Source organism: Anoplophora glabripennis, unplaced genomic scaffold, assembly GCF_000390285.2.
Source record: "Anoplophora glabripennis isolate ALB-LARVAE unplaced genomic scaffold, Agla_2.0 scaffold252, whole genome shotgun sequence".
NCBI lineage: Eukaryota > Metazoa > Arthropoda > Insecta > Coleoptera > Cerambycidae > Anoplophora > Anoplophora glabripennis.
The window spans coordinates 95,146-121,131 of NW_019416370.1; the positions used below are offsets into that span (position 1 = coordinate 95,146).

The 25,986-nt window shown below is 38.2% G+C and overlaps 1 protein-coding gene across 1 annotated transcript in view; it reads right to left on the bottom strand.

Annotated features, from left to right (window-relative positions):
* Window positions 1-989: 989 nt before the first annotated feature.
* The window catches only part of LOC108910391, a 72,394-nt gene continuing 47,397 nt past the window's right edge, over window positions 990-25,986 (bottom strand). Inside the window, exons 2-3 of the mRNA XM_018714978.2 lie at window positions 9,027-9,540; window positions 990-1,036 (exon numbers count right to left, since the gene is read on the bottom strand). Coding sequence (XP_018570494.1) covers window positions 990-1,036; window positions 9,027-9,405 — 426 coding nt within the window. The 5' untranslated portion in view covers window positions 9,406-9,540. The remainder of the gene's footprint in view (window positions 1,037-9,026; window positions 9,541-25,986) is intronic.

The window sequence follows — 25,986 nt, forward strand, 5'->3', positions numbered from 1 at the left end:
ATGCTGTAGGTTTTTGTTTTAAAAATTTAGTCGGTTACCATCTTTTAGAAGCATCTTTTTAGGGGTGAACCGCTCGCCTATAATCGCCCGCTTGCTCGTAATAAGTTATATATCTCCAATAATTTAATGGAACGCTATTTTGATTCCCACCGAAAAAAAGGAGACAGCGAAAATGTACCAAAATATCACAATATTTGAGCCAAAAAAAGACCTGGTAGGCTTGCGGACATCCGACTCGCCCGAACCAAGGCGGTTAATTGTCCGGGAAGGAATGCGTGCGTGGATAATGAGGACCAGAGACAAAAGGTGCGTTGGTTTATTCAAAAAATAACGCTAACGCCATTACTCACGCGGTGACAGGTAAATAATGGTGTGGACTTTGCGGTGATGCGAGATTGTTATTGTGAGAAGCGACATTTTTATTGAGGGGTAATTTAAATTGATTCCCGTTAAAGTGAGGAAAAAAGCAGGTACTGTTTTTTTTTCGTAAATATTAAAGTAATTATTGCTGCGGAGCGATACACATCGTTCATCTTTGACTTCAGAAACCATAGGCGGGGAGAGAAATTTTTATAATGTGTTTGTATATATTATAATCAGCCGGAAAAATATAATATAAAGGCAAAGCAGAAAGGGAAGTTATAATTTAAAAAAAATATACTACGAAAATGATATTTTGGACACAATTTAGGAAAAAATCAGTGGGTACAGTTTACCAATGGTATCGTGTCAACGCGTCAAAATAATACAAAATTGATATTTTTGGATACTATTTAAGAAAAAATGACCCATATTTGGACGTTTACATCCACAAATTTCACTTTTCTATGAAATTCATAAACAAGTCATGAATTTTGACTACAGGATCGTGTTTACCGTATCGAATTTCTTCGGAAATGATAATATACTCGCTTGGGTTTTGGACTTTTTTTGTGTGGCTTCGTTATTAATTATTCGTGAAAATGCAATAAAAACTAAATAATATTTACTCACAGCGCACCTACTTCATCGGTTTTAGTCGGCTTGGGTAACTTACCTGAAAAAAAAAGAAACATTATATTATTATAAAAAAACTGATTCCCTTGAAAAAAAAAAAAACAAAAACTAATTTAAATAACAAATTGAACGTAGATTCCTTTCCTTCTTATTATAAAAAAAGGGATGTACACTTTATCACAATCTGTATATTAGCTCGAGTACGCCATTAAATCTATCCCTTTCCCCTTCCCCCCTACGTAAATATTCCTCGTGAATGTCAACAGAACGAAAAGACTACTTTACCCCGTCATTAGGACGTAATTATGCCAATTTGGCCCGCTCTCAAAAGACTGCGCTCATCTCCTGCTATTAGGGACGTAGGCGATTACTCCGGTTTTTAATACTTAAGCCGAATTAACCGGAAAATTTGAAAAATATACGCCCGAGACGTGATCGTTTAAAATTAAAAGAACAAACTTAATTGCCCACTCAAGGAAAACGTTGGTTCTTGGGTAATTGAGTGGAAGTCGCTCTTTCTTCCTTTTTTCCATGTTTAGTTACCATTTCGTTGCCGCAGGGGGGCAAACAGACATTTAAATTAATCGTCCGGGAAAAAAATATGGCGATGCAGAGTTGTGAAATGCTTTTTGTGTCGTTCGTAACAAATAGTAATCTACGCAGCAGAGCTTAAAAGTAAACTACAAAGATGATGTCAAATACACGTGGACATTTCTATTGAAATAATCGGAAATGAGTAATTCTGTTATGTATTATTATGTATATTAAAACGACAGTACCGACAACGGCCAATAATACTTTTACCGTAACTTTAAAAAAAAGTTAAATATTAAATATAACAAACGGTCTTTCATTGAGCGAGACATTCGAACTTCAGAAATCGAGAAATCTCTCCTTTTCTCGTGATCATACGGTCAATTTGACGGAATAACAACCATGGCGAGTGTAAGGGAACTCGAGACTCGACGAAGTTCTTCTACCGCAGATTATGACATCTATTATTTATCCCATCAAACGCCGTATAATTTCGACGGGCAAAAACTGTTATTAGCGTCGTTCGTGTCAGCAACCCGAAAGCGGGAGAAAAAAAAAATGGGCGAGTGAAAAATGCGCTTAAGTATAATTATTATTTCCTGCAATCTCAATAAGCTTGAGCGTATTCTGCATGTGAGAACCAACTCGGTAATTACGGTGTTCGTGTTCAAAAATGTAACGGAAAAACCCGTTAGGCTTTTTAGGCCCGTCGCGTCTCGTCCCCTTTTTCAAAAGTCACGTTCTGGATACTGTAACCGGTACAGAAGCCGACGAGTGTCGGCCGAAATTACAGAGAGAATCTCGAAAAGTTACAATACATTCGCTGAAAATGTGACGCTGGTATATTGTACGGAATGTGCCAATTTCGACCCTTAAAGGTTTCTCGTAAAGGGAAAAGCACGCTGGGCGCAGGGGCAGTCCGATCGGAGTGATTTTGGTGGAAAACATACTCTAAACAAATTAAATAGAATTAAAAAATTGCAGCGCATTAATCAAACCACTTCCCGTGGCCCGCAAACTCTGTAAACCACCCAGAGGATCGTCACATACGTGGAGAAGCGTACCTTCGCACAGATGAATCATAGCGGGCGTTGCGCAAGAAACGCGCATCCATACGGAAACAAATGAATTTATTTAATGATCGCCGCCGCTCACAGACACAGGCAGTAAATTTCCCACACGTCCGAGCGCGAAAACACCACCCGAGACTTTCTCCTCGACTCGCTCTGATTTATCTCGCGACTTCTGCGAATCTTGGACCTACGCCAACAGCGGGCGCCGATTTCCGTCAGGAGCGGAAGCGCGACGAGGGAGCTACGCCAAATTCGGCTTAGCACTGAAACGGGGAAGTCGTGTACACGACGCCGGGATAATCTCGGGTGACGTCACTGACGCTTCAGGCTCGCGTTTTTAGTCCGGTCAAATTAGTCATAAAAATAGTGGTCAAATAACGAAAATTCCGACAGAGCTAAATTTTGGTGGAGACCTTGGGTACACCATTAGAAATAAAGTGTCAAAAGTCCCCATCGATCCCATGTGTGTTAAAAAAAGTTATTCGGGGTCAAAAGTCAAAATTTGAGGTTTTTTGGATTTTTTTCGAAAACGGTAAGTTTTATCAAAAAAGTAGTTCTGACAAAAGTTATAGATCTGAAAATTATCTACAAAGATGGTCCTTATACTTTTTTTTCTAAGAACCACCATTCCTGAGATATCGCGATTCTAAGTTGAAGGAGTCACGTTCTACGTGATATGTAGTAATATGCACACATATATGCCACGTATATACATAGTCAGGCACTTAATGTAGGTAAAAATACCTATTTGTGTCTCTTGTATGTATAAACTATACTATTCTGAGAATATATACTCAAAAGAACCTCAGGTCCCTTAGTCAAGTTATGTCCTTATAATTGAAACAGCAATAGAACAATGCAACAAATACAACTATTGTAGTTGGTGAAGATGTTGACTTATTAATACTACTCACTGCAAGGACTCCAGTTGATACATCACTACATCAGCAATGTTCAAAAGGGGTACAACTATCTTGTCTTCCTCCAACATCGGCTTCTGCTAATCAACACTTGTATCGAGTATACTATCAAGTTCAGACATGGCTAGGCAATTAACTGAACCCAGAAGACTGGGGTTGGAAATTAACAGATAATACTTTGGAACCGATTCAAACTACTTCCACCTGCTCCGGAAAACTCCTAAACACTATTTTTTGCAATTGCAAAAAAGGTTGTAGTGCTAAATGTGGCTGTAGAAGAGTAGGGTTACTGTGTTCTCCAGCGTGTACTAATTGCCAAAGCCAGTCTTGCTCAAATGTCCAGTTGAATACAACAGACGAATATTCATGTGATTTCGATGAAGAAACAGCTGATTCATCTTCATTTGAACAATTTATGAACATCCAGCAAGAAGAAGAGGAAGAAGAAGACATGACTGTTGAAGTCGACGAAGAGTATGAATCAGATTGAAATATCAAAATAAATCAGAACTACAGTTAAAGTCAATAACCAATATCAATATCAATAATCATCATACAGTTAAAAGAGTTATTGTCCTTGAAAATTCCGTCATAACAGTTCGTGGAGTAGGCCTATCGGGGAAACCACGTAAAAAAAAACGCGTCAAAGTACAATACCTCACAGGTGGTGTGGAAATGTGTGCATATCGTGTAGAACTTTTAGAATCGCGATATCTCAGGAATGGTGGATCTAAGTATAAGGACCATTTTTGTAGATAATTTTCAATCTATAATTTTTGTCTGGGCTACTTTTTTGATAAAACGTACCGTTACCAAAAAACCTCAAATTTGACTTTTGAACTTGAATAACTTTTTTAGCACACATGGGATCGGTGGGGACTTTTGACACTTTATTTCTAATGGTGTACCCAAGGTCTCCACCAAAATTTAGCTCTGTCGGAACTTTCGTTATTTGAAATGTCTATTTTGACCGGGCTATTTTTGTCGCCACCGGTTAGGAATGTGTTTTAGGCGCTGCAGATGTCGAACGACGAATAGGCAAGGAAGAGACGTTAAAATAAATGGATTATAAAAAAAAATTGGTCGCATATGCGCTGTTTATCACCACGAATATATGGTTTCTTTATTGTGTATTTGTGTAAGACGATAAATTTTAATTACCAATTTAGATTAAACACACAAACTGGGAGCATAAGGAGTTTTTACACAAACAATTCATATTCCGAGGGGTCCTTAATCGCGAACCACCACTGGTCCGTATAATTCATATAAGGCGATACGAAACTTTCCGTTAGTCTCGAGTTCGAGGACCGGAAACTCAATCTTTCGGTCGATTCGGCGAAGGGAAGATAAGAGAAAGATCTGGAAGAGACGGAAACTAGGAAACAAATAAATTAGAAACAGACTCGTCCGATACGCCCGAACGGAATTGATTCCGTGGGACTGACCGGTAATTATTTGACAGTTTGATGGGTAGGGGAACGGACCTAAATTCTCCGATAGCAAGGACTCCCCTTTGAGAGGGAGGAAAGGAAATTTATTTTTCGTTTGTACCCCACATCCCACCGTTAGCGTTTCCCACAGTTCATATTTCGGACAGTTTGACCCATTTATTGTAAATAAATATTGTTTTGTACTTCTGGGAAATAAAATTAACCAACAGAGCACGAAGATTGACAAAAAATTACGAGAAATAAAGCGTTACGGTTCACTGACGTCCTCTATTCGCGGAACAGCAACACACGCCGGTCCTGACATATATTTATTACTTTCGACCTCTTCTCCCCGACAGGTCCTAGAACTAATATGACTACAGCGGCGGCAACGTAGCCATTCCTCGGTACGACATTCTATTGTTCGGGGTAGCCTGCAATGCAGATCCATAATGCACCGAGCGCTAGATCGCGGAGAGAGAGGGCCCGGATGACAATGGACACAACTATCCGAATTGACATGTTTACTGTGGGACGGCCGGGAACGTAAATCTGTCCCGCCGAAACGTATAGTGCGCTTCAATGCGCGTTTTAAATATAACAGATTATATACTCTTTGGGACTAAATGTCTAGTCTATCCCAATAGCACTAATAGGAAGACATGCGTCTGCTTGCACTGGAACTTGTCGCTTGGGGCGAGGAATAACACAACCAGTATCTGCGCTTGCGATATCGCAACCAAGACCTAACGTATGAAACAATATGAAGTGGACGCTGCGACCTCGACATCTTGAACACTTGTAAGCCAGATGTAAACAATAATCCACAGTGATAAGAGCACCACGCAAACCACAGTAATACTGAATACATAGGCATTTGACAAATCAAATCGGCTGAAGCTACCTGTAGGGGCATGTACAAAAAACTATTCTTACGCTCTCCAGGCGTTTCGGATCGATCGGGACCGTCTTCAGCGAGAACATGGGCCCTCGCCTCCTCGGATGTGTGCGGTTTATTTATTTCGGAATGTTTCTATTAACTTGTTCAGTTGGTCCGTAATGAAGTGCCAACAGCATTCCTGGCGGGCTTGGACGTTTTCCCGGCTTAATATCGCATCTGAGGCGGCCCGGATCATTTTTTATCCGGGTCCCGGACGTCGGGGCGGCACCGGAAAACATCCCTATATCATTTTTTAAGGAAACCGTCGTTCGGGCGAGGATTTTCTCCGTTTCGTTGCTCCGTGATTGTATTAAGCCGCACCACGTACCGAAATGTATCGAAAACCGAGTTGAAAACTCTTGTTTGAGCAGTGACGCGTGGGGAAAATTCCGCAAAAAGTCAACTTTCTTTTTTTATGGGCATCATTTTGAATTGTCTACTAAAAATTGGAGAAACTCGAAATAAAAACATTCGAAAAAATACTTAATTATTAATTATTAAAATATTTTTCCGTAGATATTTTGTTCAAAGGCTGTGAAAATAATATTTAAACAAAATTTATATATTCTGAATCGGTATGTCATCAAATCTCAAATTACTAGAGCTCAAAGAAGAATTAACAAAAGGTAAATAACATTTGAAACAATAAGAAGAAACAAAATTTATTCTTTCTAACTAAAAAACATTTAGTGTTTTTTTTAAACAAATTTCAACAAAATAGATTCCATGTCTGATCCTTCTGATGCTTGAGAAACACTCTCTTGGTCATTCCAATAATATTAGAATTTTTATCAGCTAAAGTCCTAGTGATCATAAAGTAAAAAGCAGAAATGTAAGATCATATATATCGTGGCTGCTTTTGCATGTTGTCTTTATCAGTGGTGATATTAAAAGTATCATCATGCATCAAAGGAGCTTCAAAATTCATCAAAAATCCGTAAAAAAAAATAATTTTTATGAAGTCTACGCAGGTTTGACATATCTTGTACTCTAAAACTGTTTTGATTCTTTGTTTCGACATTATTTTATAAATTTTGGTACTTTTTGAAGGACTCTAAAGCTAATTTTTATGGTTTTTGAATTCATTTCGATGCATACATACTATATTGATGTATCCTGACATATTTTATACAAGAATTGGTGTTTTCTGAAAGATTATATGGTTCCCGATGAGTTTTTATGAAATTTGAATGTATTTCAAAGCTGTTCTGAGGTATTTTGTTATATTTTGAGGCGGATTTTACATAAATGGTGCCTCGCAAAAATGATTTGAAATATCTGCTTTGAAGGATAACATTATTTAAAATTTAAGTACATCATCATGTGTTTTTGAATAAATAATATTTGTCATATGTTTCGAAGAACATTATTTCGCTTTATTTCATAGAATTTTTAAGATTTTTTTGTATTTATTGGAATCAGTTTTCCTGGAAATTTTGGACCTCGAATTCCGTTATGTTTTTTTTTCACATATCTCGACGATAGAAACAATTAGAGACGACGCCATGAACTTAATAATAGAATGGTCTAAAGCAAAAATTTAATCGTTTATCTTTCTAGCTTCTTAGATTCCATCACTAAAATAGCCCACCCGGTATCAAAATTTCTTTGTGGAAATCCCTAATATAATTAAACTTCCTAACGCGTTGACTGTATTAGTAAATAGAACCTCATCCAGGAGGGGTTACTGCGCTAACCCTTAATTCTAAAAGTTTAACACCCATCTAACAACAATTAAAACGGTCTTTTACGGCATCATCCCCCCTATGCAGGACGACTAATTCTAATTAAAGCCACCCAGGACCATTGTAACCCTATATGCGTTCACATTGTTACAAGACGTAAACGATTCTCGAGAACAGGACCTGCATATAATCGTAATGGTGTCTGGCATGTTGTTCCAGAGACCGATCGACCAAACGCAAGCGGTGTCTGTTTCAAAAACTATATTTCATTTCGGTCTCCGAAAATACCCGAAAATGTGTTAAGTGGCTTAGGAACCTGGACACTGTTTATTTAAATGACTGGTCTATTTATCTCTGCATTAACTAGACAAGTTTTATATTAACGAGTCACCTAATATCGTCCAAATCGATCTGTATCCGTAAACCCGTAAATAAATCAGTGTCAAGTAGAATAAACATGATGTTAAATATTTTTACCTGGCTTTGGTGTAAAAATAACTCGCTTGACGAATGTAGAAATGAATTATTTAAATTTAACAGTTGTGTCGAGATTTTTTACTAGACACTGCGGTTTTATTCAATGCAGTGCCGTCGTTTCCCACAATATCAATAGTTAAAAAGTATCCACCTATATTCTAACAACGCTCGCTAACAATAGAATATCAACACGACCATAGAAGGCAACTTTTAGGCTTGTAGGTTGCAAACATAATTGGGGATAGTCCGCGAAATCGTAATTGTAAATTTTCTACCCATCATCAATTGCTGCTGTGACTCACGCTACAAGTGTTGCTACGGTGTCATAATAGTTAATATAAATAATACATTTACCTACCGATATTGCGCGACCCTCCCAACTCATGTAAGCCTTTTCTGGTGCGCATTTCCTGTATGCAAAGCGCAAATTTTTACCCGATGCGATTGTCAGCGACATCTCATATTTCACTGGTTTTGTTTATGTAAGCACGAAATGCTACGAATGCCGTCGGGGTCAGCGTAGATGTAAATAAAAACAATATCTAAACGGAATTTTAAACAGCTTTTTATTGTTCTCTTCTGGTCTAGTTCCCATTGGTTGTTTGACCTTGCATGGGCGTACACAGCTAGTTCTTTTCGTGGGGAGAAAACAACTTGTTCGGGCGTCGTTTTTTATTATTCGCACTATTTTTTGTATTCTAAGATTTAAGCAATTAGCAATTTAATTTCAAATGTTTCCAAATTTGTTTATTTCTTTTTTTTTTTGTATCTTAATTGTGACTAAAAGATTTGCCCCAAATCATTTACACTTGTAATAAACCAATAAATATGTTTGTTATCGTGTTCAAGTTAGTCAAAGTGGTAGTCACAATGATGAGGTTGTGGTCATGATTCATGGCATAGCGGGGGTTAGTTTCGTGCTGCAGCGGTGCGAGCGAACTTAATAGTAAAAAGCGTCATCGACTTACGATTCAGCAGGTTCCTCCAGCTGCCGCTGAGGACCTTCATGTATCTGTTGAGGCTCAACGTGGACGAGCCCTTCTTGTCCAGGTTGCCGTCGGAGTGGCTGCGCGTCATCACCGCCTTGGCGTCCTTGTTCCTGCAGAGGGAGTTCGTGTGCGACACTCTACGGCACCGTCTCAGGCCGTCGCCGACGCCGGCGTCGCGTTTTAAGTTGGCCAGCTCGATCTCCTCGACGTCGTCGTCGATCGGGTCGCGGAAGCTGAGGTACGTGGAGCTCAGCAGGCCGTGGTTCTGCTTGGCGCGCTGCCGACCGACGTTGGTGAAGATGCTGGACGATTTTTTGTTGGGGGGCAAGGGGGGAGGGCGAAAGCAGATCGTCGCCATTACTAGATCGGCTGTTGTGTCTTTTGCCTTGGAAAATTGGGATTCGCGAGGTTTGTTGGGAGATCACACCGTTAGCTTATCGGTTTGGTGATAGAGAACGCATTGCTTACTTGACTCGTTAGACGGTTGTCATCACTGCAAATTTTAATCGTTGGTAATTTGCCACGTGTAATACAAAGCCTCACAGCTGAAGTGTCAGCGCATAGTGACGTCACTAACAGAGGTTTAGTAAAGAAGGTAAGTCACGTTATGTGCTTGTCATTATAATTCCTGACAGCAAAACACAAATCCAGAGAAAATAATATACGGGCTATTTGAAAGCTCTGTTTTATTATCAGTTTTGTTTTCTTAAATTTGTAACGCCTTTCAATACTTTACCAGTACCTACTGACGTCACAAGCAAATCTGTGAGGTTTTATAATGTAATTGGTACGTGTAGTAGTCATTACCATTAAGGACAGAAATATAGAGATCTAATATCGGTGTAGACATTTACTCGGAAAAAATTCAAGAACATGTTTTCCGGCTAATTCATACAATTAGAAGTAGTAAAGTAAGCAGTACTGTTTTGTTAACATTTTACTTTATTGTTTGAATAACAGTTTTTGGTAGTTTGCTTGAATTAATGAGTAGGCTTGAAGGATCAGTATTTGATAGTTTGAAATAGATGTTGTTTTCATCAGTTAACGTTAAAAGAAAAGTTGTATTTGACTAAGGCTTATTACCATTGACGAGTGGGTAGTTATCTTTGCAAATAACCTTTTCTTATATCAATTTTAAAAGGCCCGCTTTGGTGTTTAATATTAATTACTCTTGTGTGTTAAATTCAATTTCATTGACAAATTATTTCGCTAAATAATCTTTTGGATTCTTCACAGGGTTCGCATCAAATAAAAACAAAGTCAAAAATCATCTGCAAGGACCCGACAGGTCCGTAAATTACCGACGAAGTCGAATCGACCCTGCACTTGCTGTAATCACAGACATCAAAGGTGCATATACGGAAGCGGGAATCGCCATCAAAATAAACAAAAACGACAGAGCGGGGACCGATTTATCTAGGAAGTCCAAAAGCAGCAGCTGCCTCGCGGAATACGGCCGAGACAGAGACATTACTAATTGCCGGCTCATGTCATCCTGGACCTGGACCCGGAATAGATCGGCAGACGACAATCGGTACATACACCGTGGTGATTTACAGATTTCACCGAGAGAGGGAACTGGACGGCGTGATTTATAGATACATCAAGTGAGATTAGGTCGAAAATTAACTCTTTAAGAAGTGTGAAGTGATATATCATCACTCGCTTGAACCTTGAAGGATAATTTATTATTTATACGTCGAGATCTGAAAGACCTAGACACGACACAGAAAAAATATACCCGTTTTTGATTAATTGATTTTTATTGCATGGTACTATTCGTTCTTTGACTTTACAGGTTTCTTATACGATTAAGAACGCCGTATTCTCGCTGGAGAATACCTCCTAAGCCCCAACAGAGCCTTGCTCGAGAGCGATAAAAACCCAGTTTTGCAGTCGCTTGAAAATATCAGCTTAGAAAAAAATAAAGAACATTTTCAATCATTTTTGCTGCCACCTTCTACTGGCAGCTCCTAAGCTATCAGGGTTTTAAATTTCCAGCTCTAAAATATACCGACTTAAGGGTTAACAAAGCTGTTTAAGGCCAAGAATCCTCTAAACGAGCTTTTCAAAAAATTTCTCGCACTTTTCGAATCTTAACGTCCGCTTTATAAGCGCACCTCTTTATTTCCAAATTGGCTCGCCTGCCCACGCCAGACGAATGCCGTACATCTTCCCGTCCCGTCCACATATATATCCTTATTATTATGCTAATGCGACGATACCGAGAGGACCATATTTTAAGCGTATTCATCGACAGTGTTCCCATTGAATTCCCGAAACAATGGCCCGACATTAGACCAGCGTCGTGCGGTGAATACATATCGACGGCAAGAACGCCCTTTTATTTGTTATTCGGCATGGACCACACAGTACGCCTTGGAATGGTGTCGTTTCTTTTTTCGCTCCGCCAGGATCACCTTCGTAGGTTAGAACGGCTCTATATATAATGGTCGTGCGAGATAAATTGAATTTAGTCGATTCGTGGACATAATACTCAGTAATTAGCAAAAAAAATTTTGCGACACTTAGTAACCTTATTTCCGAGGGAGGGAAAAATTCGAGAGCATCACATATGACGTCACGCAATGGAAATGGCAGATAGAATAATAATAAATACAGAATAATATAGATTTAATCTATATAACATATAATGATGAAAATATCGATCTAGGCTCGACCGCACAAAAATAACTTCAGATCCGTTGAAAAATGTCTACAATTCGTCAATTTCGCTGTTAAAACAAGGACACCCTGTACATCCGACCGACCGTTCAATCTTCGAATTCGATCCCTGGCGTGTTGCTTCGTCCCCTTGGAATTAATTAAAAGCATTTAACATCCAATGGCCCGGCATAAATCCATTTTAAATCGGGCCCATCGAACGAATACGATTTACATTCTGTTTTGAAAACAATAAGCCCCGATTTTATTGAGAACAGCGGAATATATGTTTACCGAAAAATCCGGTTCAACAATCCGTTGATGAAAAATATAGCTTGTCTCGCCTAATGAGCCATAGAAACAGAGATTGAAATCAGGACGCTCGAATAGAATACTTTTTTGTCTTTGCTTTAACAATCCGTAAGTCCAAACAAAAATTTCAAACGATAAACAGAGAACAACTCTACGTAGTGTGAAAATTGTCACGTCAATTGACTAGTAACTAATTATGCGCTGTTTCAAGTGATCAATTGCCTATATTTTTAAAACTTATCCGTTCGTGTATATACATATTAACTTTATAAGAGTCACGTATCTAATACCAATCAGATGTGTAAAATTATCACTTCGTCATATCGCCGCATTGTCTTAAAGGAAAATCATTGCGGAGACCCCCTTCCCCGGTCTTCTAACGACCGTAAGAAACCATCCGGAGGACTAGAAAAAAGCCCGTAATTGCCGTGCTATCATGAATTCAAGTTCTGCGCAGCCGAACTCATCACGAAACTTACCACATCAAGGCGCTCTTGTCGATAACTTTATAATAATGATTAATTGCAGTAATTATAATAAAAACGCCTAGAAGTTCTCGGCATAGGCGTTAGCCTCGTTCATATCACTTACGTTCGCTTATTATAAGTTAATTATATAAGACATGTAAAAATCCAGTTTTTTTTCTTGCATATTATGGTACGTAGATGTTTGTAGTAACATATTTTTGTTTGTAATAAGCCTCAAAAAAAGTAATGAAGCCTTGTTCTGACGGTTAACTTCAACGGAAGTTTCTTGAAAATTAACTATACCCAAACTGCAGACAAAATCAGTTACAGGCGTTAGGTGTCTAAAACTGTTTGTTTATTTCTTTGTAATTTCTCGAAATATAATGTAGTCATTTTTTCTGCAAGCTCTAACTCTAAAATTCTTTGACTTTGCAGTAGCGTTTATTTTATTTGAAGTTGCTTGAAATGTAAAGTGTATACATCTCAGTTTAAGCACTACTAAACAAATTGCAAAGGATTTTATGACTGGAGTTTAAGGTAATCGACGAAATAAACGTTACTACAAACGATTCTAGACACCTGTTTTGGATTATATTGACTATGTCGAATTTCATGCAGTTACAAACGAAATGAAAGCTACTGCAAACAATTTCAAAGGATTTTGTAGCCAGAGTTTGGAAAATAATTACTTTAACTTGGATTTTGAGGAACTATAAGCGAAATAAACGTTACTACATACGATTTTAAACACTGCAAACGAAATAAACGCTACTACAAACAACTACAAAGAATTTTAGAGCCAGAATTTGGAGAATAATGACTCTACGTTAAGCAGAAAAATAATTTAAATTATAGGAGACTAGATGAACATTCGTAACTGGGTAGTTTTCGATTTTATAACTTTGTACAGTTTAACTCGAAGGCACCGTCTTTATGGGAATTGTCTCAACGTCGCCAGAGCCATAAAAACCTTTTCCGAACGAAAGCCGCCAAATAATTACACGGGATACGGCGTGAAATCGCTGAAATTTACGAGGCGTTCGTTAGAAGGATAATTGCGCAGCGGGCAAAAATATAATTTTAAACTGTCCACAGTGGTGACAAACTTGTTTTGCGGAACAACGGCAACTCTTTAAATTAATTTAAAGTGTTCTTTTTTTATTTAATTTCCCGCTAATCCGCGTAATTTGCACCGAAATTGCCGTGGCTGGAAAATTATTGTTACACAAAAAAAAATGGGGCTAACAAGATTATTCATTATTTTAACCTACGATTTTTGTTTATATTAAGACTACTTTTATTATAGCATTTGGGGTGTGACTCTTATCAAGAAGAAAAGACCATATGAAGTACCATAAGCATTTCACTTTACAAGAGAGTGTTGAAGTTTTATAAAAAATATAGCGTCAAAATTTATTTTTAAACTATAACCCCCTATTTTTCTTTCCGAGCCTAAATTCTGAACTCGTCTTGATAAAAGAATCCCATACCTCACAACGCAACATTCCCAACAAAGGAAACAATGCACGAAAGACCTCTACTCAGTCTCCGCAAGCGGCAGCACTTCGTTCTAGACGAGGTTGAGAACGACACAAGGCCGAAAACACATGTTACTTCATCCGCTGCTAAGTGTCACATATAAAACTTTCACCGGCGAAAACGACGAGCCACACGGCGAGAAAAACAGGAAAATACCCCTGAGGAAAGCGAACCGGGGGGTAATTTTTCACGGGGACGGGGTGTACCCGGAGAACGGAACGAGGATTTGGACGGAGACCGTTGTCGAACGTTCATATGCGCCGGGACACACTGCTGAGAGTAAACTCGGCAAGGCTCAGATATGAGTGGTCGCCCGAATCCCACGTCGAATTGCTGGCGAACAAAAAGAAAGATTCGCGCCCACCTGTTAGCTTTTTCTCGGCGCTGACCAGGGGCGCACGCCGTATTTCTTCCAGGAGGAGCAATAAAGGTAAAAAGAAAAAAAAATAGTAATCTACATTCTAAACTTCACTAATTCCATTTTTAACTTATCCAAAGCATACTTTGATGTGAAAATTCTCGTTTATTCCAAAATATCTAGTTTGACAGATGTCATTTCGGCCCTGTTTCTAGGAAAAAACTGTCAAAATTTAATTATTGTAGAAGTTTTTACTAAAATGTTAAGTTATTCAAAATATGTGAAAATAATAATAATATTGATTTTAACTTTATAAATTTAGGGACTTTATTTGATGCCTAACGAACGTCAATGCCATATAGTAGTTCAACTTTTTTAATAGCAAATCACCATGAATTCTATAGATACCTTCTTACTACTGAGTATGATTTTGAAGAACTACTACTACTTCTTTTTTACAATGGTATTACAACAGAGGATCTTTACAAACAAACCTGTATAAGATTTTTTAATTCTAAGTAGAATGTATTAGTTACAAGTAATTTCAATAATCAAAACCGTTGAAATGCAAAACGGCGCTCCAAATTCATCAAAATTGTTAAAACTTGTTGAGAACTTCTGGATTGGTCCCCGACTTACATACTACATAAAAAGAGGTGAATAGCGATGGAATCAGTGATTTCAAAATTGTTTCTTCGTATTACTGCGGTAAGCAGTAAAAAATAGAAACATAGCACCTCAATTTATTTAGTAATATCTGTTGTAAAGTATCAGTATAAGGTTTATCCTGCTTAAATTTTTGTGAATAAGTCACTTTCAGAGTTTCTTCTAAAGAAGAAACGAACAAGGAGTCTGAACCGACGGCGTGGAATACATTCTGTCCCACTTGCCCCACCTCCCTCCCCATGACAGTGGCGTGGTTCGAAACACGTCCTTTCGAAAGCTTTCCAACACTTGCTTATCGTCCAAGCGTAGGCCGGCCGATACAGAAATGGGATTTTTACCTTCTTTTTTCATTGCGGAATTTACGATCTGCCGATTTTTGTTTACTCCTTGTTTGGCGGAGTGGTCTGTGGGGGACGCTGAGTTTGAGGAACGGTTGGTTCTCCGGTTGCAAGGAACGACTGGTGGTTTATATTTATCTCAATTTTATCTAATATATTGTACACATGTGCCGTATGATACGTTTCACCTATTTTATTACTACTTACAGTACAGTAAGCATATTGCTTATCAGGATTTTTTCTTTTTATGCACAGCTGTGGAGAAAATAGGTTTCCTACCCACAACAATTAAAATAATTTAACTATTTTATAAAGACCACGACTTTTTATTGTCCATAGCTGTAGCTAGTAATATATTTTGCTCTTGCCAGAGCTTCAGTCTTGAGAAAGCACTTACGATACTGGAGTATTGAGGAAAAAATGCATATTTTACATAGAGAAGAATATTTAATACTCAACTCATGTTATTGTGATATCTATGATAGTTCACGACTATAAGATGAGTCACGCAACTTTCATTCCGTAAACAAGTGAGAATCATATTTCCTTGAATCATAATAATTCACAGCAATCCTACATCAGAGTCCATTATAGCAGACATATCCATTTAGGAGCGTTCCCAAATGTTTTTTTAATTCAAGGATTTCAAACCATCATAATACAATCAAGATAAGTTATTTATTTTATGTAATTTCCAAGAATAGTATAGCGTATATTTGAAAGATTTATAAAAAGGTGTCGGAAGAAATGTACAACGTGACACTACTTTTTATCTATTAAGGTTCTTAGACTCCATTTAGCGGAATTATTATTTTTTTACTCGATTGTATCTAAAATTGATTGTGAATCCCGCCCACAGATCCTTGAAGGTTTTGGTCACTCACCATTTCCTATAGTTAATGATAATTTTATGCATGGATTCAAAATATTAGCACACATTCATCCACAACGAATATTATGATATAATTACCTGTTTTAATTTATTTTTTTTAATGTAAAACGTGATTTTAAGGATGTTTACCATAGAAACGGTAAGAAGTACAATTTATAATTTAAAAAATATTGTTTATATGTTATATGTATAGATTTTTTAAATGATATCGTAAAAAAAAACAAAATGTTTCGAATTTTCACTTAAAACTTCACGAAATTCAAAAAAATTCACTCACAACCAACGAACGGTGTGATGCACATAAATTTAAAACACACAGGAATCGCCGAAATACAGAGAGGGCAAATGCAAGAAACACAAGCGGATATCAGCCTCAGGAATTGGCGGAGCCACCAAGGTGTGCGATCGAACATCAACCCTGGTTTTCGCCGAAGAATACCTAAAATTTCTACGCCCAACCAGTACAAAGCAAAAACAAGCGTCAATAACCACGAGACAACCAACAGCATGCGAGCCTCGTTGTCAAAAGAATTTTCACACCGATCGGGCATACATACACAAGACATACCTCTGCGACTAACGAGATGCTAATCTCCGGTCATACACGTCTACATTACGTTTTATCTATATGGAAATTTAACTATCTAACAACTCGTATAATATAAACTAATTTAATAAAAGCCAGCGCATATTTTATCGGAGACATGCTTCCACCAATGTCGGATTGGTCGGGTAGCTCGTTAGAGGCTGTACAAAAATGGGCATGCCGTTAACAGAGCCTTGGTACGCAACAGTAAAGTGTTTTTTTTTTATTTCCATCGCAATGTTTTGATAGGAATTTCATTCCGTGTAGTAGGTATATTATGTTGGCATAAAAAATACGGCGAGACCACAGAAAAAACTGTTTGGGGATTGGGTATGTACTTAAGATTGAATGATTAGATTTATATTGGTTTTACCATCGTAGCAAACTAGTGGTTCAGGGTTAAAGGACCCTTCAAAGTTTGTTCTGCTGCAGCAGCAAAGGGGTTCGACGTATTGTAGCTATTGTTGTTACCCAAACTAACTATACGTGCCCAAGAAGTTACTTGTGATGAAATAATTAATACTACAATAACAATATGTTGCAGCCAACTTCGTGAACTTTTGTTCATATATTTATCTTCCTCTTGAACCCAGTTGGGTAGTTTAATTATTGTGTACTTGCTCTGGGCGACGCAATACGGAACAGTGACGCGTTGTAAGTTGGGCTGAAATTTTTTTAGAATGAGTCCCATATAATTTATAACATTTATCCTCTGGTACTACTCGTGGTGTGTATGTATAAGACTCCATCTCTTTGTGCAGCTGGTATTGCAATGCTATTGTCTGATGTCAAATTTTAGCCTACGATCGATTGTTTCGAGAAATAAGTGGCGTTTTCTGTATTTGTCATTTGTGATTGTCTAATTCTTTATATTATTACTTTATTTATTGCTATAAAAGTATAGTTAAATGTCAATCAAATTAAAATGTGCACATAATTAATCAATTAACCCTTCAACTCACCCCTTATGTAAAAAATGGATCCATCTTTATTCCAGTCGTACATTATTACGCTCTTTCGTTGCGACACAGGGCAAAATATGATAATGCAAAATTTCGATCGATAACTTCGCCGTCGCCTGTAATTTTATTATACGTGCATCCGCGACAACGTTATATCTCCCGGACGGGTTGAGCGAAACTGTCGGCCATAAACACGGCAATGTCCGACCTAATTATTCGCGAAAACAGAACAGGTGTGTCCCTTTTTCCATTTGGCGTGTGGAACGTAAAGTATCGGGTTTCGATACGTGAAAGGGAGGGGGACAATGTGCGAAAGGCCTCCAAATGGATAAACTAATTTCAAAAACAAATATTTATATGTTATATCAATAAATTATTGAATATTCTAGTAAAATTACAATCGACATACGATAAATACATCATAACAGAAACCCAACATTCGACTACGAAACACCAGCGAAAGACCAATCACCCGAATTGGCGGAGCCACCAAGAGGTGCGATCGAACATCGACTCTGATTTTCCACAGCTAATTAACCAGGGCAATGTCATTGACAGTAAAAAATTGCCACGCCCAGGTGTCTAGACTAACTCAGGTGAGCTCGTCGTTTGTACGGCACGCCAATGGCTTGCCTGGTTGGTCGCCGGTTCTGGGAATATTCATCATATGTTATTAAAAGTTTCCTGCAGCGCGATGCAAGATTTTATCTACGGAGCGCCACCTTTTAATACCTTTAATGTACTAACCGAACACACGGGGCTGATAACGTCGTCCACAATCTGGGATATTGTGGGAACGATTAGCCGAGATGGTAAGACTTGTTGTACAAGATAATCTGATGCAAAAAATCATTGGTAACGAGCATACCGTATGTACAAGTCAAAAGTGACACGCGTGTTATTAAGACATCCGTAAATTTGTTAATATTTATCATTTTTGTATCTCACGGTTTTTTTGGCGAACTAATTATCATTTTGTTTTTTCGATGTACTGTCACTTGATTTATTACGAGACTTGTGCTACATTTACGATGGGTCCACTGCCGTACCTACCTGAATGAATGACAGGACCTTGAAACTTCCACGTATATGGAAAAAATGCAAATACAGCATAATTACCCGGCAATTATTTCCCAACGGATCGCGCTTAATTGCTGCTAATAGAAGAAAATGTGGTCCAATGTCGTACAGCTGGCGTCTTTCATTCATTATCGACCGTCACATGTACGTTGTTAATTTCTATGTATAGAACGTACGAATCGCATGTGTCCCAAACTGAATTTACTCGAATATCTTTCGCGGCGACTACACTAGATGCCAATTCGTACAAAAATTCAGTGAAGTTGTAAAGTCCAACGATAGGAGATATTAGATAGTTATTGTTTGTTTTTAGTTTCTCTGCGTGGCCTGTGGGTACAAATATTTTACCCAGTATCTTCAGCCTTCAGCCCTAAGAACGTCAAACGTTTAAATTTTTAAACCATTTATTATTTACGGCGCTTTGTACTTTTGCGAACCGGCTGACAAGTCCTCAAACCAGGTTCCTAACGTCCCATACCACACAGACAACTCACATCCTAAAAAACAGCGTCTACCTGCCCCTTTTTACCTGCCAGGCACAAGTGAAATAAAACAGGTGTTCCCACAGTGCACTTGCAACACCGGCTAGATTTCGCCACTTTTTATTTATTCCCCTCCCAAAACTTTAAGCCATTACGCTGGCTGGTAAACGGTTTTCCTCGTTTCGAAACGCTTAAATAAATAGAACGGAGAACGGAGGAAGAGAACACATGTTTTATTTTGTGTACCGAACCGATGGCTTGTTTATTTTATACGTTGCTAAAACTTCCGTGAATTTTTCTTATGGGAGAAGAGAGAACTCCGTTGGGGGTCGGTCAAATAGTCTGAGCGGAGGTAGAGCCTTGTTTGCCGACCATTCGATCATATAAAAATAAATACGGGATTAATTAGATAAGGGAGAAGCTATCAGGGTTACCTAAAGGTTTTCCAAACATTTGAGGAACGATACGAGGATATACTTATACAGTGTGTACAATACAGCAAGACGTTTAGCGTCATTATGTCGTTGTACTACATACTAGACAACAGTTTGTTGTACTGTAGTTCGAATTTTCAAGCTCCAGGTCATCATGCCATCTTAAACAATATCCTGCACCCTTAAAAACCACAAATGACGAGGACAAAAATTTTGAATCGCCAAGCGAAGCGCGCATCAGTCAATCTCACGGAGTCATCGGTAAGGGCGTTCGAGCGTCGACTCTCCACACCCTGATAGCTGCTCACAACATAGCAGGTAACCTTATAAACATTTTGCAGTATAGAAGTATTTACTATGTGGCTAAATATAAACGTGAAGTTCACAACACACTTATAAGCATCCAATTAATCCTCGGGTTCGTTTGCCACGATATCCCGTCTATTAAATATTGCGATGACTTAATAAAAGCGTGAATATCATTCGGCTGTCATAAAACGCGTGACGATTTCGTAGTTCTTTCCCATGGCTCACACAAAAACGAGTTTTGTATGTATAAATAGAGATGTAAAGGTCCGATAAAAGTAATATCGATGCTGGGCACACAAATAAAATTAATGAAAATGTCCACTTAGTGTCGGATAAATTTCCTCAGGTTTAACGATTACCGATAAACTTTAATGCTGTATTAAGATGTGCGGGAAGCGGGGAAAAATGTTAATATGTTCATAAAGTGAGAGTTGAACCTTTAAAAAATGATGTTATAGTAAAAATTTGTCTATTTATGACAGTTATGCTGTTTCTCTGTCCGTCCTGGTATTTTTAACATATTAGATAAGCTTATCGGATGCTTTGTTTACTCCACACCTTCAAATACTGGTAATCGAAATTTGAACAGCGATAAGAGTCATATTTATTCTATACCAGCCAAGATAATTTCTGTATTAAAAATAAAATATATATTTTCCTCGACCACCTACTCGAAAATATTTAATAAAGAAGACGCGCCATTTATTCAACTGATAACTCTGACAAGGAAATTGGGCTTTACACACCTCCACACCTTTTCCCGTATTACCATAAATAATTCTGCCTCGAATAATACCCCGTGCCGGTTATTAAATCACCCTCCTATAATTCAAAACATAATTTCCTCATTTACTTTTTCGGGCCTCGAGCGCGGAGATAATACGTTGCCATAAAACCGGGACCTTTCCCGGGCCCGTGACAGATTTTAATTTCGAACACAAAAAGGTCCTGCCTCTCGGTACCACCCACGTGAGAGACGGAGACGCGCCCACCGGGGTCCGACGAGGATCGCCTTTTTGTCAGACCAGGTTTGGATGTGACCATTCTTTTCTTCTCGAGAACCGGCAGGTCAGCGGGCGCATTTTTCTATTCTTAGATCGGTACGGGGAAGTCGGGGCTTTCGAATATTCGAGCGGATAATAATTTAAGCAAAATAGTGACCAAACCTATTCTTTAATTTGAGAAAGCACGCGTTGTAGATGCTAGAAACTTATCCTTAGACTGCTAGTACGTGGCACAGTTGTCTGCAATGGTGTTTAATATGAAAATAGTTAATATTATAAGACGGATTACAGTTTTTGAAACACGTACTGTTTCTTAAGCAAGTCTGAATGTTTGCAAACAGGAACTGCACGTTTTCAGTCCGATTTATCACTATTGAAGGCTCCCAGCATGCCGTTTGATTTATACCCAGATAACTAATCGCGGCACTCGACGGCAAACCCCGTAATTAAAACACAAGAGCTATTAAATAATAACGCGGAACACGGCAACGCGTAACGAGAACCGACCTAATGAGGGCGATTTCCTTATTTAAGAGCGACCGCTGGCGGAAAAATTCTCGCCCACGGACCGTCGGAGAAAATCGCCCGGGTGTCGGCCGTTTCGTATTAATTACGGCTGATTTATTACGCATTATAGGTCGTTTTCGAAAAAAGTCCGGGCTGCTGCTGCCGGATAATTAGCGCGTGCACAAACTCCGGAAATTTACCAGACCTGGAAAACCAAACAAGAAAAATCTAGCTCCTCTAAAGCTCGAGAGCCAATCTCATCGAGCCTACAGGAAAAGCGTTCGAACGTCGACCCAAGCACGACATTATGAAATTTGAAATAAGTTTTCGGGAGTACCTAATGATTATTAGTTTTCAATTAGAGGTTACTCCATTTTATTTACAATTTCCTCTTTCTGTACTTTTTTTCTTTAATTTAATTTAACTGTTGCATGTTCCAATACAAATCATGCATTAAACAAAGAATTTTTTGTTACAGATGAAACGAATGAGGATCTAACATAACATCTACTTCAACGTGAGGTGAAAGAAGATTCATTACACGTAGAATTGCCCTTTTTGCTGTGTTCGTGGCTTTTTATGAGGCTTCTAACTTGTAACTGTCTATTCTCTATGTAATTACGAATAGAATCGTCCGTTAGAATCGCTACTTATTTGTAATTTGTTACGAAGTAAATGGTGGAACATCAAAATGTGTCAAAACACGTGGATATATCTTTGACTTTATCGGAAATTCATTTAAAATTTAACGACCTTTCCGACCTACGTCGGGCTTCGATGTATTCACGAGAAACAAATACTACTCTTCCCGTCAGAATATATAAAGCTGGAAAGGTTAAAACGGATCGTGGTTATCGATGAATAATATATGCGATGGTGGTGTGAACTTAACATATTGTTACCTGAAGCAGAAGACAGACCCACCTAAACGATTCCCTAGGATGATATGGGAGGGTCTTGGGTATTTTCCTTTTCTACAAATAAAAATCTATGTCTACAAAATTCTTTACCAATATAGAAGAAAAGTACCTAATAACTGAGATCATCAGTTAAATAAACTAAATATTTTAATATTGGTATTTTTGGAGAACAAACAGGAGTTGCATTAATAATGAGAAATTTATTCGAGTTTCTTGCAGTCCGGTGTGTTGTCGGTCGTAAAAGAAAGCAGAACAGTGACGGCGGGCGCCACATCTAAACATACCCGTTTTGCTCGCGTCCATATATGGGAGCTGTTACAAAACTACGGTCGTAATAATAAATTATTAGATATTAGACGGATCGAATGCCGCAAGGTGGAAGAATTGCGAAATCCTTTTTCGGCGTTTTCGATTCGTAGAAGCGGCTTTCTTTAATTTAACAGAAAGGGGGTGTTACCGAGGTTTCTTGGAAAAAGCCATAACCGGCGTTCTGGTAATTAAGTTTTAATTTAATCGAAATTCAATCGGATAAGTTGAAAATAGCAGGGGTCTTGGTTGTTTGGTGGTGTAATATACGGGATGTAACTAAAATACTTGGCAGGTTCCACAAATTAACGAAAAAAAAGTTCTTTGCAAAAAGAGTAGCGCATGTTTTGGCCATGTGGATTGGTTGATGCCCTCGAACGGTGTACGGAGGTTCTGGCTCTACAATTTTCTCTTCAACAGTTTTTTTTCTTATTTTTGTTATTTTTTAATTCTAATTCTTAAGCACTCATACTTTCTTTTGGTCACAAATTTTCCTTTCTACGGACTCAAGCAGTTAGCTTACAAATAATAGGTACACTCGGCATACTCGTGCAGTATTGGCAAGTTCCTGTTGCAACTTTTGGCATTTATTTATGCATATTGGGTAAAAAATATTAATTGAAGAATGGAAATATATAATTTTAAGTATTTTAAGCTCGATTTTATACAAGCATACTTTCTAGTCATATAGAATATTTTTCTTTGCATTGACAGCAATGATTTTATAACACGGTAAGTATAAGCCCCAACGCATCCCGCTTCACCCCCCCCCCCCCTAAATATTGTTTTTCTAAATGCATGTCTATTTCTTTTTAATTCGTGTCTTATTATCTGTTCCAAAAGTTCCGTAGTACAACCTACTCAAACTTATTTATAATACGTGAACTAATTCTAAATTTAAACCAAAACAAAATGAAATGTGCACATCCTCTATTTCCAACACCATTACCGAGACCTTCCAAGCCTACCCTCCGTTCCAGCTAATTCACACAAAGAGAAAAGGCGACACTGATCGCCGTAGATGCCCACCTGTCGCAAATTTGAGGCAGTCGCCCTCCACGAAGGAAAACATGCGCTCACAACTATCCAAAGAACCACCGAAAAAATCACTCACGGCACAACGGACACTCGGTAGGCCGTGACGACGGAGCAGAAACAAACGAACGCGCGCACACAACTCGACCGGAGTCACGACCGGTGCCTACTGGGATGATCGCATCTCGGTCGGTCATCGGAGAGGTCTTCTCGCTGGGTCAGCCGATGGTATGCGCTGGGGCGCAGGACGCGAGACGCTGAGAGGCGACCTCGGCAACAACTGCAGCTCGGGCGGCGGTGGTGACTGCACCGGAGAGGAGCCCGTCCAAGCACCGGTTTATCGCCGAGGTTGCCAAGGAGTTACGGTCCGTCGCGTCTCTTTGTCAAGCCGAGAGAGTGCATTCTGGGGTACGTGTGCGTGTTCGGAGCCGGATTGGGTGACGCGTTTTGAGGTTAAGGGCGCTGATTCAAGGTCAGAGCGACGATTTAAGAAAAAAAAAACGTTAACTCTCGTCTTGGTAGGAAAACTATGCGAAATGGGCCACTTTCAAGATTAAGACAATCTGGCGTCAACGGAAACGTTACAAATGATGAAGAACTGTCACTTCTGCGTACTTTGTCGCTTGAGAATTGGGGTTAAAGGTGTTGTTTCAACGGTCAAAGTATACGATACAACGAAAGACCTCTTCTTGGTAATGATCTAGAAGAAATGGAAAAAATTTTCCAAAATGCAAGCTGCAGGGAACTCATACTACCTCAATTTTCAAGATTAAGATTTGAAGAAAACAATATCCACGAAGAAGAGGTATTTCTTCAATATTTGAGGCTTTTCTGGATTTTTAAATATGCTTTAAATATTTATAGGTTCGTTTCTAGAATTTAGTAAAGTGCAGTGGCCAAAAGTACCTCGATATTAAGCAGAAATTTCATATAATTCCGTAGTAAATTTTATATATGTTACAAGAAATCGTAAATTCGTAGGAAGAGATCCGAAACTTAGTGAACTCTTCTAAAAAAAGAAAAATAACTGACTTCCTAAAAAAAGTAAGTTTAAGTTTGAAAAACTTACAAAATACATATATAAAATTTCCTATTTCGCTAGTTTCAGAAGTCTGGTATAATTTTCCTTTGAACTAGGGAAAAATTCCAAAATTTGGCATCACTGCAAATGATTATTGTTCAATCAAAGACTGGGTGGCCTAAGAAATTTGAACCTTATATATTGATATAAGTTATAAGCGCGATATAAATACAAATTCATATTTTTTCCTCGACCCTGTCCACATCTCACGTGACAAAACTCTCAATGCATATACAGGGTGTTCCAAAAAGATCCGAACCCTCCCGATAACTTTTCAAGATTGCCCTATCAAAAAAAGTTTCAGTTAAAAGTGGTCAAATCTAGGTCAACTGAAAAATAATAAATGAAACACCTTATTTTTTGGCAAGGTCACGAACATATTGGTTTCTTGATATCCCACAATTTTTATATGAAACTTTTTTTGATGGGACTTTTTAGGACACCCTGAATGTCTTAAAAAGATAAAAATTAAGTCTTAAACGAAATGGGTACATTTTTTAAAGATTATTTAATTTGGTGAAACGGCTTTGCGTGTAAATATTAATTGCCCGTAGAACTTTTTTAGTCCCTTCTTTTTCAGCTATAATTCGTTTTGGTAACACGCTACGTGTTCATGTTATTATGTGTAATTTTAGGACAAATTACTGTCGGGATAATATTAGTAGAGTAACAATAACAAAATTAATAGTTAGAAATTACAAAATAACTTCGTTTGCTTCATCCACAACTTCATCTTGTATTCCTCAACAATGACATCTTATTTTTGATTGCCAGTATTGTTTTTGTATTCAAGAACGTTGTTTTTTGCGAGCATCAGCGAAAAACAGAGATCAACTTACAAATTGTATTAAAAAGTTATTGTTCTTAGTTTGGTAAAAATATATTACAATTTCTAAATGGTTGTGCCTTGTTGTAACAACACTTTTGGTCCGAAGCTTCAGTGCCACCACATCGATGACTGCCGTCTCTTATACCAATCGCTTAAACTTCCGACAAA